This window comes from Cucurbita maxima, unplaced genomic scaffold (assembly GCF_002738345.1).
Source record: "Cucurbita maxima cultivar Rimu unplaced genomic scaffold, Cmax_1.0 Cma_Scf00001, whole genome shotgun sequence".
Taxonomy (NCBI): domain Eukaryota; kingdom Viridiplantae; phylum Streptophyta; class Magnoliopsida; order Cucurbitales; family Cucurbitaceae; genus Cucurbita; species Cucurbita maxima.
The window spans coordinates 1,541,363-1,555,493 of NW_019272017.1; the positions used below are offsets into that span (position 1 = coordinate 1,541,363).

Consider the following 14,131-nt stretch of genomic DNA (forward strand, 5'->3'; position numbering starts at 1 on the left):
TTTTTTTTTTTTTTTTTTTTTTTTTAATACTTATTTATAATGTAGGTTAGGTTAATATTCCATGAAGCTCAAATATCAACCCGACACAACGAGTGATTAACATAGATTATAAACATTAAATATTTTTAACATTTTTTTTAAAGTATGGTAAAGTTGGGTTGGATTGTAACACTAACAAAAAAATATCAAAGCTCAAACTGATTTAAATTTTCGATTTTCCAAAAATCTAATTTAACTCAATTCAAAAAACTAAAAAATACAATACAGCATAATCTTTATGGCTCGGGTTAAGTAAATCAAATTGATCGTGTCAGACGTGATTGGAGGATACCATAGCTTTTTTTTTTTTCCATTTTCCCATTTTGCCCCTACACGTGTAAGTTAAGCGTTCCTTTGGGTATATAATTTCTCATCCCCTAAACCTCTTAGTTTAAATCAAAATGTCATTAATTAAAATATTTCCCTAAACTAATTGTTTATATTTGAATAGGGACATCTTAGTCTCTTTAACGCGTATTTTATTTGACCAATCTTATCCCTGAAAAGTGTAAGCCAATAAAACCAATGCCACGTGGTATAATGATGAGCTTTTGTTTGTTTGAAAATTCCAACGTGGAATATAAAGGGTATGAATACAGAATATAAAGTAAAGGGGTATTAATACAAAAATCTGAGCTGTTTAATTTGTCCACATTTGCCCATAATATCATTTTTTATAAATAATAATAAAAAATCCAATTTAATTATGTTAATAAAGACCACAAGTTGATTACCCTAATTAAGCCTATGATAATTAATATCCATTTAACTATTCAAATAATAAATAGTAAGCTTTTACATTGAAATCATTTTGAAACTTTCCCGGAAAATTTCTATTCACTTTCCAGGAAAATCTTCTCTCATCCTCTCTCTCTCCTTTTATTCATTTGATTTGTTCCATACAGATTTGGGAAAATTTTCCTGATTTGATTTTATTTTCCTCTTTTGGTTGCCAGATTGAAGTTTACATTTTGATGCAATTTGTTCAAAAGGGCTATGAAATTGTAAAGTTAAGATTATAATTATGGAGACAAAGAAAGTGAAGGATTCAATGTGTATTTATAATGAAAGCTAAATTATTTAGGCTCTTTTTAGTGATGACTTTGGTTTAATTAGCAATTGGGACAGCCTAATTAATTCACTAATCTATTGATTAAAACGAAACATGTTTATAGATAAAACTTTAGTTGAGTTGGTGTGACGTTTAGTAGACAATTGGATAGAATTTGAAACTTGTTCTACCTAACATTTTAATCACATATATTTCAATCATAGTCTATTTTATTATCAATGAATTGACGAATATTCAATCGAAATTCATTAAAACAATACATCTCGCTAAGTAGTATTTCGAAAATAAAATTCAAAATTGAACGGAATTAAACAACAATTTCTCGGGCATGCGAGAATTAAAGGGTATTATTTAACTTAATTACAAAATTCCTAAAAGGACACATGGGCATATTATATAAAAAAAAAAAAAAAAAAAAAAAAAAAAAAAAAAAAAAAAAAAAAAAAAAAAAAANCTCGCTAAGTAGTATTTCGAAAATAAAATTCAAAATTGAACGGAATTAAACAACAATTTCTCGGGCATGCGAGAATTAAAGGGTATTATTTAACTTAATTACAAAATTCCTAAAAGGACACATGGGCATATTATATAAAAAAAAAAAAAAAAAACAAAACAAAAACAACAACAATAATTGAAGGAAATTCGGGAGTTATTTAGTTTCATAGTAAATGGAGGGCATGTGAATATGAAGTGTTGGAATAGAATTCACAAATGATTGAGAAACAAATGAAAGCGGTGAGTCAGCGAGTGCCAGCCATCATCTGGCGTCCTTCCACGTGCATTTCCCGACCCTTTTAATGGCGAAAATTTGGCGGAGGTTTTTCAATCAATAATAAAATTGAATTAAGATTCCAACAACAGTCATTTTTATATTCATCCGGTTTAACGTTTGAGAAGATCGAAGCAAGCAGAGCATCTGTTTGTTTATGTCTGTCGAAGGTTCCTAGGAATGGGTCTACAAAATAAAAGCCTCAAGCATTTGTCTATGTAAAGTATGAGAATTTAGTTGAAGGATTTAATTAGGAGTTAAGCCTAATAAAGAAATGAACTGCTGCAAAAGTCTATTGTTCCAGCTAATCATTTACTCTTCTGAACAAAAAACACGGCTTTGGAGTTTGGAAGAGAGGAAAAAAGGGATAAAGGTGAGTATTTGATACGGTATGGGCCAATTAAAATAGCGAGAACAAGTATTTTTCAAGCTTCAAAAGATGTCGATGGTGTAGTCTGGCCTGGCAGAGCAGGAGCAGGACAAGAGCCCAAGAGGAGTTAAGTTCACGCTTCCTCTTTGCTAATAAAACTCCACTTATTAGCGGAAAGCAATCAATCAGCAGCTTCGTCATTATCATCACAGCCGAATCTTTTCTGATTTTAACTAATAAACTCTGCTTCCACATTAATTACAGGTTTAGGCTTGAGAATTTCTTTCTTGTCGTCTCCGGCAGACTGACGAGGTTACTGGGAAACCCCAACTCGACGAACTCTCTCCTGCTTTCATCTGACTGGATCTGTGCTGCGGTAGAGGTTTCTTCTGATTTGGGTTCTGTGTGAATTTTGGGTTAATGGATTGGGAACAACAGCGGCGGAAGAGGAAGCGGTTTGGCAGGTCGAGCTCGCAAGTTCAGTTCTTTACTCGGAGATCTCTGTTTCTTTGCCTCTTCTTCTTTGCTTTTCTCTTGTTCCTCTCTTCGACTAGGTGGTTTTCGATTGCGGCGGCGTCGTTCCGGCCAGTTCTCGATGCCTCTTCCACGACTCTCTCCCGTTTGTCTACTTCCGCTAGCAAGTCTACCCTTGACAGTTCTTTGAGCAGTAAGTATTCGCCTTTGAGAGTTGAAAGCCGAGTCTTGTTTCCTGACCATTTGCTTTTGATGGTCGCCGGAAAATTCAACCGAGATGAGAAATTGGACTGTTTATACTTCAAATCAGTCGCTAGAGGTTTGAACCAAGAGACTCTCAAACAGTCAGTTCTGTCCACGGACAAGTACGATGAATTCCGATCGATTGCCAGATGTCCACTACCACCACTGAATTATTCGGCCTCAGCCGTGGACTTGAGGAAGCGCGGCGTGGGAGCTGATAACCATTGGTTGATAAGAAATAGGCAGCCAGTTGCCTCCTGGGAGAGGGTGGTTTATGAGGCAGCTATTGACGGTGATACGGTTGTGGTGTTTGCCAAGGGACTAAATCTCCGACCACACAAGGAATCAAATCCGACTGAATTCAGCTGCCACTTTAGACTGGGAAATTCAAACAATAACGGAGAATATGTGCTTACCACAAAAGCAGTTACTGCAGCTCAAGAAATTATCAGGTGCTCCTTGCCGGCTGGTGCGCTGAGCACTTTGGACAAGGAAAAGGGAATTCAAGTTACAGTGAGTCGTGGCAGTGTCAATACTAAAGCCCATCTTCAAGTGACTCTCCCCTCAGTGGTCAGACTCTTCAACTCCAAGCTGAATGACCTGCAAAGAAATCAGGAAAAACATGAGCTTTGTGTGTGCACAATGGTGTGGAACCAAGCGGCAGCACTTCGTGAGTGGATTATGTACCATGCCTGGCTTGGAGTGGGCCGCTGGTTCATCTACGACAACAATAGTGATGATGGCATTGAAGAAGTCATTAGAGAGCTCAACCTGGAAGACTACAATATCAGTAGGCTGACCTGGCCATGGCTTAAAACCCAAGAAGCAGGTTTCTCACACTGTGCTTTGAGAGCTAGAGATGAATGTAAGTGGGTTGGCTTCTTTGATGTTGACGAGTTTTTCTACTTCCCTTCAAAGTATCGCCATCTGCAAGAATACCATATTGCCGGCCGCAATGCCCTTCGTTCTCTCATTGCCGACTCATCTGCTTCAACTTCCAATTCAACCGCCATTGCAGAGATTAGAACGGCATGTCATAGTTTTGGACCATCGGGTTTAACATCACATCCACCGCAGGGAGTTACAATGGGGTACACTTGTCGGCTCCAGAACCCTGAGAGACACAAATCGTTTGTCCGGCCAGACTTGCTTGATATAACACTTCTCAATGTTGTTCATCACTTTCAGTTGAAACAAGGATTTGGGTTTTTTGATGTACCTAAAAGCAATGCTGTCATAAACCATTACAAATACCAAGTGTGGGAAACTTTTCGAGCTAAATTTTACAGAAGAGTAGCTACCTATGTTGTAGATTGGCAAGAGGCACAGAATGAAGGGTCGAAGGATAGAGCACCTGGGCTTGGGACAGAGGCAATCGAACCACCCAATTGGAGGCTACAGTTCTGTGAAGTTTGGGACACTGGACTGAGAGATTTTATACAGAGTTCGTTGTCAGATCCTTTGACAGGGTTCCTACCATGGGAAAAAGCTTCTGGTTAACAACTCTTGGCAACCTGCAGCTTAGTTACCTGTACACAGTAATCATACAGCAAGCAACAGATTTTTTTTTCTACAAATAGAATGTTTGTCTGATTATTTTTTTACTCCATCGACATGCTATGATTTAGTCACATGTTTTTAACTTACACTTTCAGTTGCTGGAATGAAATTCTTTCTGATTCATACTTCAAATTTGAATAAATCATCTGCTGTCTGCTATGTCGGTTGTACACACATGTAAGAATGCACTCAGCATTACCACAGACAGAAAATGGATAAAAGTAAGCGAACCAGACATTACCTTCAATCAGTGAATACATCTAGAGTTGATGGTTGAAAGAAAAGGAGAAGCTTTTGTATATATGGAACATACATAGAAATCAACTACTTAGTTGAGTTGCTTCGTCTGGCTTTTACAGGGGCTTCAATATTATCTCTTTTCGCCCATGGAAATATTGGAAATAAATAAAATGAACAATCAAATAACCAAGTTATGTTTGTCCATCAACAGTTCCGTTCACTTTGAGCTCAATTTTACCGCGGTTCAAAATTATTCAAATACTTCAACAGAGTAGCATCCAGCTTCTCTCAACGATTGAAATCCATGACAGTGAACATTTCAAATTTGAAGCTGGGAATAATAATTATGCCATAGAAAGAAAGAGGAAAAGGTCGTCACCATCAGTTGACAGACAATATGTGCAATCGAGCAACTACAGAAAGGTAGAACTACAGTTCTATTCATTCAAAAGAGGGGGCTTTAAGAAAACCAAAAGGTTGAACTACAGTTCTAATTCATTCGAACGGGGCTTTAAGCAAACAGATAAGTAGAATAGCAGAGTCTGGCTTCAGAGAACAAGTAGATACTATATACAAGGAGAGACTCTTTTAAGCCAGCAGAGATGGAGAAGACTCCCAAGTTTCTGAAAGTGAATGTGAGGACTAACTACACATGCAAACAACCAAATTATTCATCAAGTGCACCAAATGATGCTTCAAACTCGAGGTTCATTTGCACACCAACCACAATAAGTTAAACATTGAGAGACAAAAACAAGTTCGGTAGTTTATAGGTTTACCACATATAGAGTGACAAATACCCAAGAATGAAGCCACTGTAGAAAACTATCTGCCTTATATATATACCAAAAAAATAAAAGAAAAAGGAAAAAGGAACAAATCTAACAACAACCTGAATAGTATTAAGCAATGTACCTGAGTATTTGAAGTAAGAAATGGCAGCTCCGACTTCCCTGTATAAAAGAGAGATTAGCCAAATAGCTCTCTGCAATAATAGGAAAGATAGTCTCTTAAAACGAATAGTTGAAGGTGTTTACAATTGCACAACAATCAAGTAGTACATTGTGTGCTGATCTCTGTACACAGATCATTTACTACTCACGAGCTTGAGATTTGAGAATTCCTTGATAGAGCAATCCCTGCATCAATTTACTAGGTTCCACATGTTCGTCCTCACCATCACCCGCAGCAAAACCAACTTGAAACATACACATCTCATCATAACCAACAATCAAAAACCTGCAGCATGCCACCTCTAACAGATACTTCCATACCCTAAGAGTAAGCAGCAAAAAGTAACCATTAACCACTTAGTCCAGAATTTTCCTTCCTCCTCTAAGAATTGTCTTTAGAATTGAATACCAAAAGTAATTTATCAGATACATCGCATTCATAGTTTTAAAACATCATCGCGAAAGTTACATACAGTGTATTACCACAACAATTCAGATGTTACTAGTTTTATTGTTATCAATACAACATCTAATCACGGTCAACAAAAGTGGGGGAGGTTGAGTATGAAAATCTGATAGCTCTTGACTACAGATTGCCGAAATTGACGATGGTTTTATTGTTAGTCGCAAAATCACACTGCCAAAATATGAAAACATAGTTATCGACGATGTTATCGAAGAAAGAGTTTCCATCCTCGCCTCCGCAAATGGATGATTTCTTCTCTTAATTTACTACTCATTGTAGTGATGTATTTACAACATTCCAGAATAAGCAATACATGTTGACTTGAGGAAATAAACAACATTCCATACATTATTTTAAAATTTACCGATGAACCTGCTGGCATCGGCGACGGAGCAATCCAGAAACGGCGCGATTATTATAGAGGACGACTAAGAGAGAAACTCCACCGACGTAAGTGCGCAAAAGGGAGGAAGAAGAAGAAGAAGCCCTTACGATGTTGAAATTGGGACTCCATGGAATGAGAGTGGCGGGGAAGAGAATTCCCGCTTCCATCGAAACCGAGTAAAAGGATAATTACTTCAATAAAAGGTCCGAGGACTGAGGATAATTTGCCGGGATTTTGACGGCCCCACAGCCTCTAGCACGCGTTAAGTTTAAATCTCAGCCGTTGGATTAGAAATTTAGGGGCGGTTTGGCTTGATCGGATAACAACTTTCCGCCACCTTCACATTTGTGCTAATTTTGTAACATAGAAACTTCATAAAATATCGAGTATGCATACACATTTAATTCGATATCTAATTTGCAGATTTTGGTAAGAGAGGTTCTCTCAGAGGTGAATAATGTGTTGGAATTTTTCGTTGCATCATTTTCTTCTCCTTCTCTTCTGTTTCTCTGCTTCACTTGACGCCCAATGGCAGAATTTGTAAGCTCTAATTTTCTACTTTGTGTTCTTATTGATCTTTGTGTTATTTATTGATCTGATCTTATCTGATCTATTGGAATTCCATGGCGAATTGTTGCGTTCGTTCTTAATGTCAGAGACAGAATTGGGAGAAACGAAGAAACTGAGATAGGGTTTGGGCGCAGAGCTCTGTTGAGTTTCAAAGAGTCTCCTCATGGAAGTAACGTTACCTTTGATTGCTCTCGTTCCGGGCCCTGTGTTGCGTGCCTCCTCTCCGAAAAGGTATCTGTTCGTTAGGTCTTTAAATCGAGATAAACTAAATACTGGTGCTCTTATTCATTCCTGTTCAGTTGGCATGCGTTGTTTTTTTGGGTTGAATCATCTAGAAATTATGATCTAGCTTGTTGGAGTTCTAGATTATTAGTTGTGATGAAACAGTGAAGCTTTTCAATATCATTTTTGTTATAGCGAGTAGCAACGAGATATTGGAAATGCATGTCAGTTTTTTCAACATGCAGTAATAAACTTCCAGATTTCAATGCATTAGAGTTTGATAATGATAGGCCCCTTGTGTTCTCGTTCTCTTTAGCCAAAATTTTATGTTGTGCTTTCTTTGAAAATTTGTTCACGCTGGGTATACATTGTTTAATTTGTAACAAATGCACTTACCCAGTTCACAAAACAGAAAAAAAATAATAATAATAAAAAGATAAAAGATCGATACCAAAGTTCCCTCACTTTGGATCCTCTTAACCTATTTTCCCATATCCTTTTAGGAAAATCCTTCTCTTTCTGATCGGTCGTGGGCGAGCAGGGATTTGAACTTGGATACGGTAAGATCCCACGTTGGTTGGAGAGGGAATCAAAACATTTTGGATGAGGGTGTGGAAACCTCTCTGCAGTAGACGTGTTTTAAAACCTTGAGGGAAAGCCCAAAAGAGGACAATATTTATTAGCAATGGACTTGAGATGTTACACATGGTATCAAAGCTAGACACTAGACGTTGTGTCAGTGAGGATGCTGGCCACGCAATGGGGTTAGATTGTGAGATCCCACATCGGTTGGAGAGGGAAATGAAACATTCCTTGTGTGGAAACTTCTCCATAGTAGATGCGTTTTAAAAAAGTTGGAAGGAAAGCTCAAAGAGGACAATATTTGCTAGCGGTTGGGTTAGGCTATTACATATACCATGATTATAGGGACAGACAATGTTGACTCTATAGTTAATATTTGGATAGTGCTAGGCTTTCAGTTCTCAATGTGTTAGGATTGGGAATGGTAGTCCGTTGTATATTTCCATCTTTAAATCCAATGTTTCATGTTTAATGGTAGCTTTTGCTTTGCTTTTTGGTATAAAATTTAATGTAGAAGTAATTTTTCATTATCTTCCTTCTTTTTGGTCACATAGAAGGATGAAAATTATGGCTGCAGTGAGACTGGGTATCGTATTTCCCTGAAATGTGTGGAAGTCAAAGACACATCAAAAGTTTCCAATGAGAAAATTTCTCATGATGGTCGCTCAACACTTGAAATGTCTTATGAGCACAAGCTTGTGAACCATTTGCAGAGTGATGCAAGCGATCATGCTTCATCAGTTGCACACAGACATCAACGGGATGGTTCTATCTCTGGAACAGTTGGTTCCCAGGATTACATCATTTACAGAAGCTGTATTCCATCAGTTAATGATGAAAAGTTGTCTGTACTTGGTTTTGAGGTATGCCATTTATCTTAGCTGCTCTATTTCAAAAGGTTTATTTTATTGCAATTAATGGTTTAATGGCCGTTGTATGCCTCATTATCTTCTCTCAAATTTCGATATATTGCTTTACTCTGTATAATTGATTTTGAATCCGAAAGTATTCATCAAATAAATAGCTATGCAGTCATGCTACTATGGTTACTGCTGTTCTTATTTATGTTAATTGTTGTCTGTAACTTTTACATGCCACAAGATCCTATTTACTTCTTAAGTAGAGAATGCATCAATGGGAGGTGGACAGTTAAGGCACCTCATGAGACCTGTTCATCTTTTACAGAACCAAAATTCGATGGCTAATCAGTGTAATCTATAGATTTTCTTTAGCAGTTCTGTTGTTAAGATGATAGCTAACATCATATCTAGTCAGATTTGCAGTACTAAGGAGGTTCATTCTTTTTGCTACTTTGTTGTCAATCTATCTTTTTGCTTCTTCACATCTTGTATTTTGTAAAGTTATATGGACGAATAATTGTTCCTCTTCATATTAAAATCAAAATATTGTTAATTAAGTTGTAATGCATTGTTCATCACGAACAGATAGATAAATATTTGAGCTACTTTGAAACTGTGCTTTAAATACCATCTTCTAAAGATTTAATGGGAGATCCCACATGGTTGGAGGGAGGGGGAAGGAAGCATTTTTCATGAAAGTGTGGAAACCTCTCTCTTGCGTTTTAGAACCTTGAGGGAAAGCTCGGAAGGAAAAACCCAAAGAGGATAATATCTGCTAGCGCTGAGCTTTGACTGTTATAAATGGTATCAGAGCTAGGCACCGGGCGGTGTGCTAGTGAGGATGTTGGGCCCCCAATGGGGTGGATTGTGAGATCTCACGTCGATTGGAGAAGGGAACAAAACCTTCCTTATAAGGGTGTGAAAACCTCTCTTTAACAGACGCGTTTTAAAATCTTGAGGGGAAGCTTGGAAAGGTCTACTATCAGTGTGCTTAGGCTGTTACATTCGAACCGTACCGAATAGGTGAAAACTATAATCCTTTGGAGAGAAAGATAGATGCTTTCCAACTGATTGTTTAATACAGCATGCTACTTTTATGTTGATTGGATTCATTTCATTTTGTGTACTGTTGTGGACAGGGCATTGTGGTAGGCATGCTGCTTATAAGCGGTTCAGTTGTATACTTCAGAAGGAAGCGAAGTGTTTCAACGGCTGGTTTTGCATCTGGCAGGGTGCAGTCAAATTCCAGGTTCTAGTACATCACTCATCTTTTGCCACAATTATTCTTGTCAAGTATATGTATTATCCACCAATTCAAGCATTCAAATTATACAAAGAATTAGGTTCATTTGAAGAACTATATCCTTTCCTTTTTCCCTTTTCTAAAAGCTATCCAAAATTGCCCATCTGTGAAAAAAAAAAAAAAAAAAAATAGCCCAAGCCCATATATATACACATAGAGAGAGGGAGATATGTACAATCCAGACGTTTTTTATTTTGGATTATTGAAATTAGAATACAAATAAGAGGCATGTTGTTTGAAGTTGATTAACAGTAAAGGGTAACGTTGAGAAGAACCAAGAGGCATGAGTTCCTCTCAAACTGGAGGAAGCCTAAGCCTAAGTTAAGGCGGGAGGCCGTCCTTTTACTCCAGTTCGCCTGCAAACCAAACCCAACAAATATTAACTCGCTTAAAATCAATATATATTCAACTTTCGTGAATAGTTCCGTAAATTTAATTTGTATTCATAATTCTATCGTTCTTTTATGTTCATGAATTTAAAGACTAGTATAAAGTTTTTATGTCATTATAAATAATGTTTCGTTCGATCTCTTTGAACACAACCCAATATCATTGTCATTGCTAAAGTTGATCTTCGAAAAATAAATCACCTGTTATGAATTGGGTCCGGTCCTTTAGGGACCTTAACTTTGCTCATGAAGTTAAGCTCCTTAGCTGGCTTCATATGGCTTCCCACAAACTCAGACCTAGCTGCCTGCGAGCTTGTTGTTTTTGCTACCAACTGTTCGCCGCTGTTGGGCATGCCAACGATTAAAAGCCATACAAACATCCCAACAGCCACAGCTCCAAGCAAGACCTTGAAGTAAGAAAACGAGCAACAACTACCTTCACTTCTCATAAATATATGTATACTTCTATCGGTGCACGTCGAGAGAGATTAGTTTTTACAACCCGAGAGGTAAAGACGACAACGACGATGGATCGAAGTATGTTATCTTAAGTAGGGTCAGACAATGAGAAGAAGAAGAGAGGAAGAGGAAGAAGGAGAGGAGTTTGTTTAGAAAAGGGGTGTGCATGTTTAATTAGGGAGTTGTCTTTTTTTTTCTTTATAGGGTTGGTGGATTCAGTTGCACTTTTCTCAAACCCTGCCTTGCCTGTTTGTTTATTATTGACACACACACACTCACCATTATATTCTAACATATCATTTTAATTTACATCTAATATTCCTATTACATTAACTACAATGCTTGTGTGTGAAGAAACATAAAAATATCATTTTTTAAAAAAAAAACTACTGAGTCTAATAAAACGTTTTAAAAGTTCAAAAATATCTCAAATGAGTTTTGTACGTCTATTATCAAAGTTATAACTTTTAGTCATCTCAATTCATTTAAATACGACTCTGAACATAAATTTTCGATCAAGAAGTTAAAAGTTTGAAACTTTCATTAGACATCGTTTTTGCAATTAGGGTTTTGGATTTATTTTAGGGACGGGAAATCTTTGTTTATATTTGTTTGTATATATAATTGGGGAAGGAGGGGGCAGGCAGGTTATATATATTAGAAAGAGAGCATATGGCACAATGTTTCTAATCCATTCCCTATGGGATCTCACAGTCTTAAAGGAATCAAATGCCTTACCACCAACTCTTATTTACATTACAATATATATTCTCCAACCAAACAACCATACATATATATATATATATATATATATATATATATATATATATATATATATATTCGACTATCATATCATTAACCTTAACTTTATACTATAACTATATAATTTATCCACGTTGGGAAAAAATTAAATTATTTCTCGATTGGCACTTAAGTTTTTTGTTGCCAATTTTTTTTTTTTATCAAAAACAAGATTGAATATATTAGAGACGAATATTTGATACATATACCTATTACACATCTCGAATACGAGGTATTCAAAAAGCATATTTCTAAATTCGTTTTAATATTAGGGTCAAAATAAGGTTGGTGAGACAAATGGTCGACCAAACTCGAATAATTAATTAAAAAATTGTGATGGAAAACAAAAGGAGCATTAAAGAATGAAGAGAAAATGTGATGTGTATAGTAGGGTAGAGGAATGTCAATACGTATCTAGATATTAAATAAATAAAAAGTTATAATACATGATTAATAAAGTTTATTTATAATATGGGTGAGGAATTAATTAATTAATAAGAAAACGATATAATTGAGGAATAGAATCAGATTGTGAGCTGATGGGTTCTGAAGTAGGCATCGTACAAAAAAGAAACAATAATTGAGGAAGGAGCTGGAAGCCATTTGGAGCACTACACAATTACTTCACACTTACATTAACATCTAATGTTCTTAATTGGGTTTTCAAAGCATCTTTCATATCTTCCTTCTCCTTCAAGCCGTCACTCATACAAGACTGCATATTACGTTGTCAGAACACCTGAACCGAGTTTAAAGTTAATTACTCGTCGAGTGTCTGAGCTTCGAATGGATAAGACATCAATTAGTATAAGAAGTTTCAAAGCTTTGAGTCCTTTTTGATGGTGAAAGATTTTAGCGTTATGAAAGGTTTTAATATGGAAGATGAAAAGGAATGCTGCACAGTGTTAGAAATCTCTTTCACATGGATTCCAGAAGACTACTTTTGTAATATGTTCCCACTAATTTGATATGATTATGATCACTGCTGGAACAATATTTCATTTAATGTTTACATATCCTCAAAGCAGCGATTCTAATGCCCAAATCCATTTTTTTTCTCTTTTAATTTTGATGAGTTTCTTCGTTTTTGAATTGTCCATGTGTCGTCTATTGATATTGGAATAAAATAGTAAAATAGTGGTTAAGGCTAAGAAAGTAGTTTTGCAAGGTTCTTCTAGAATTAATAACTCTTGAATTTAACTTGATTGTTCTTAAAAAAAAGAAAGATATGATAGATAAAATGATTCTTAGTTTTTGTTGTCTCAAAAATAGAGAGCCATATAAATGATGCACCACATAATTAAGTTCTTAATTGTCGTCTACATCAGTTCTTGACTATGGAAAGTTTCCCACTCAAGCAATGGATTTTTAAAACTACAAGAATTACACTAAAAAAGCTGATGAACAAGCCCAACAAATGGATCAAACGTATGCTACAAGTTGCAGTTCAAAAGATTAAAGCATCCACAACAATTGTGACCCATTTCAGAGGTCGAAATCTTTGGGGAATTTGAATCTGATGTTTTGCAGGCTTGAAGACCTTTCAAGTTCTTGAAATTGGATATTTAAGAATTTGGTCAGAGTTGAGTAGCAAAGACCATCACATCAAAGATGCCATTTTCTATGTTGTTGTCTACAACTTGCACACAGGCTTCATGGCTTAAGCAGCCATCTCCATGAAGCAGTAAACAGACATGTTCTGAAAATTTTCCCTTAATAGTACTGCTATAAGGTTCCAATGGGGCTATAGCTACAATATCCAATTAGTCAAAAATTACAATCACTTGGTATTAAATTACATTGAGATATCGATATACACCCATTACATTCCTAATAACCACTAGGCTCTCATGAGTTAAAAAGACAACTAATGGGAGAAAATATATGGCACAGCAAAACTAGTACTAATGATTTTTCTGAGGTTCACTTTTGATGAGAAAACTTTTGTACAATATAATGATTAGTTCTACCTCATTTCTTTTCCCTAATCTTTAGTCTTGACTTCACACTGGCTCTCCTGGCAACATCCCATGCCTTCTGTGGGGCATAAATACCAAGCTGTGCAGCAAAAAATGACTCATAGCCAGGTGAATCGAAAGCAAAGCCAGTGTGCTTCGATAACTCCCGCGGGAGTTGAGACATGGCATAGCTTCTTGCCTCTTCCGGTGTAAGATGGTTCTGAATCTCCAACAATCCTACCGCACTTCTACCATCAGGTTCATGCCTATGAATTTCTTGAACTATCTGATAATCATAGGGGAAAAACCATCTCTGAATGCTGTATCCACACAAAAAAAAAAAAAAAAAAAAAAAAAAAAAAAAAAAAAAAAAAAAAAAAAAAAAAAAAAAAAAAAAAAAAAAAAAAAAAAAAAAA

The 14,131-nt window shown here is 36.2% G+C and overlaps 3 protein-coding genes and 2 long non-coding RNA genes across 11 annotated transcripts in view; 2 read left to right on the plus strand and 3 right to left on the minus strand.

Moving 5' to 3' along the window:
* The first annotated feature begins 2,154 nt into the window (after positions 1-2,154).
* Positions 2,155-4,654, plus strand: LOC111489183 (glycosyltransferase family 92 protein RCOM_0530710-like). Its single transcript, XM_023137287.1, has 2 exons — positions 2,155-2,376; positions 2,515-4,654. The coding sequence occupies exon 2, from the start codon at positions 2,671-2,673 to the stop codon at positions 4,465-4,467; it is 1,797 nt and encodes a 598-aa protein (XP_022993055.1). The 5' UTR covers positions 2,155-2,376; positions 2,515-2,670; the 3' UTR covers positions 4,468-4,654.
* Positions 4,539-6,903, minus strand: LOC111489220. 4 transcript variants are annotated; one of them, XR_002719344.1, is made up of 4 exons: positions 6,551-6,858; positions 5,805-6,042; positions 4,769-5,720; positions 4,539-4,680 (listed from the first exon to the last, which is right to left on the minus strand). It is a non-coding gene; the product is annotated as an uncharacterized LOC111489220 (long non-coding RNA). The 4 variants fall into 4 exon arrangements; XR_002719345.1 differs by having other exon boundaries at positions 4,539-5,720; positions 6,559-6,903; XR_002719342.1 differs by having other exon boundaries at positions 4,539-5,720; positions 6,534-6,902.
* Positions 6,904-6,958: 55 nt separating this feature from the next.
* Positions 6,959-10,212, plus strand: LOC111489192. Of its 4 annotated transcripts, XR_002719335.1 has the most exons (5): positions 6,959-7,111; positions 7,228-7,372; positions 8,500-8,808; positions 9,131-9,238; positions 9,945-10,150. XR_002719335.1 is itself a non-coding variant. In XM_023137299.1 (4 exons), exons 1-4 carry the CDS (start codon positions 7,029-7,031, stop codon positions 10,059-10,061), a joined length of 654 nt encoding a protein of 217 aa, XP_022993067.1. In that variant the 5' UTR covers positions 6,959-7,028; the 3' UTR covers positions 10,062-10,212. The 4 variants fall into 4 exon arrangements, 3 of the variants coding, with proteins under 3 accessions (XP_022993067.1, XP_022993076.1, XP_022993086.1); XM_023137299.1 differs by lacking the exon at positions 9,131-9,238 and having other exon boundaries at positions 9,945-10,212; XM_023137308.1 differs by lacking the exon at positions 9,131-9,238 and having other exon boundaries at positions 8,503-8,808; positions 9,945-10,212.
* A 66-nt stretch (positions 10,213-10,278) lies between these two features.
* On the minus strand, positions 10,279-11,270 carry LOC111489214. Its single transcript, XR_002719337.1, has 2 exons — positions 10,699-11,270; positions 10,279-10,464 (listed from the first exon to the last, which is right to left on the minus strand). It is a non-coding gene; the product is annotated as an uncharacterized LOC111489214 (long non-coding RNA).
* Positions 11,271-13,452: 2,182 nt separating this feature from the next.
* LOC111477925 (phospholipid-transporting ATPase 3-like) overlaps positions 13,453-14,131 on the minus strand; it is a 13,113-nt gene continuing 12,434 nt past the window's right edge. Inside the window, exon 27 of the mRNA XM_023121929.1 lies at positions 13,453-14,035. Within this exon, the coding sequence (XP_022977697.1) occupies positions 13,729-14,035 (307 nt within the window). The 3' untranslated portion in view covers positions 13,453-13,728. The remainder of the gene's footprint in view (positions 14,036-14,131) is intronic.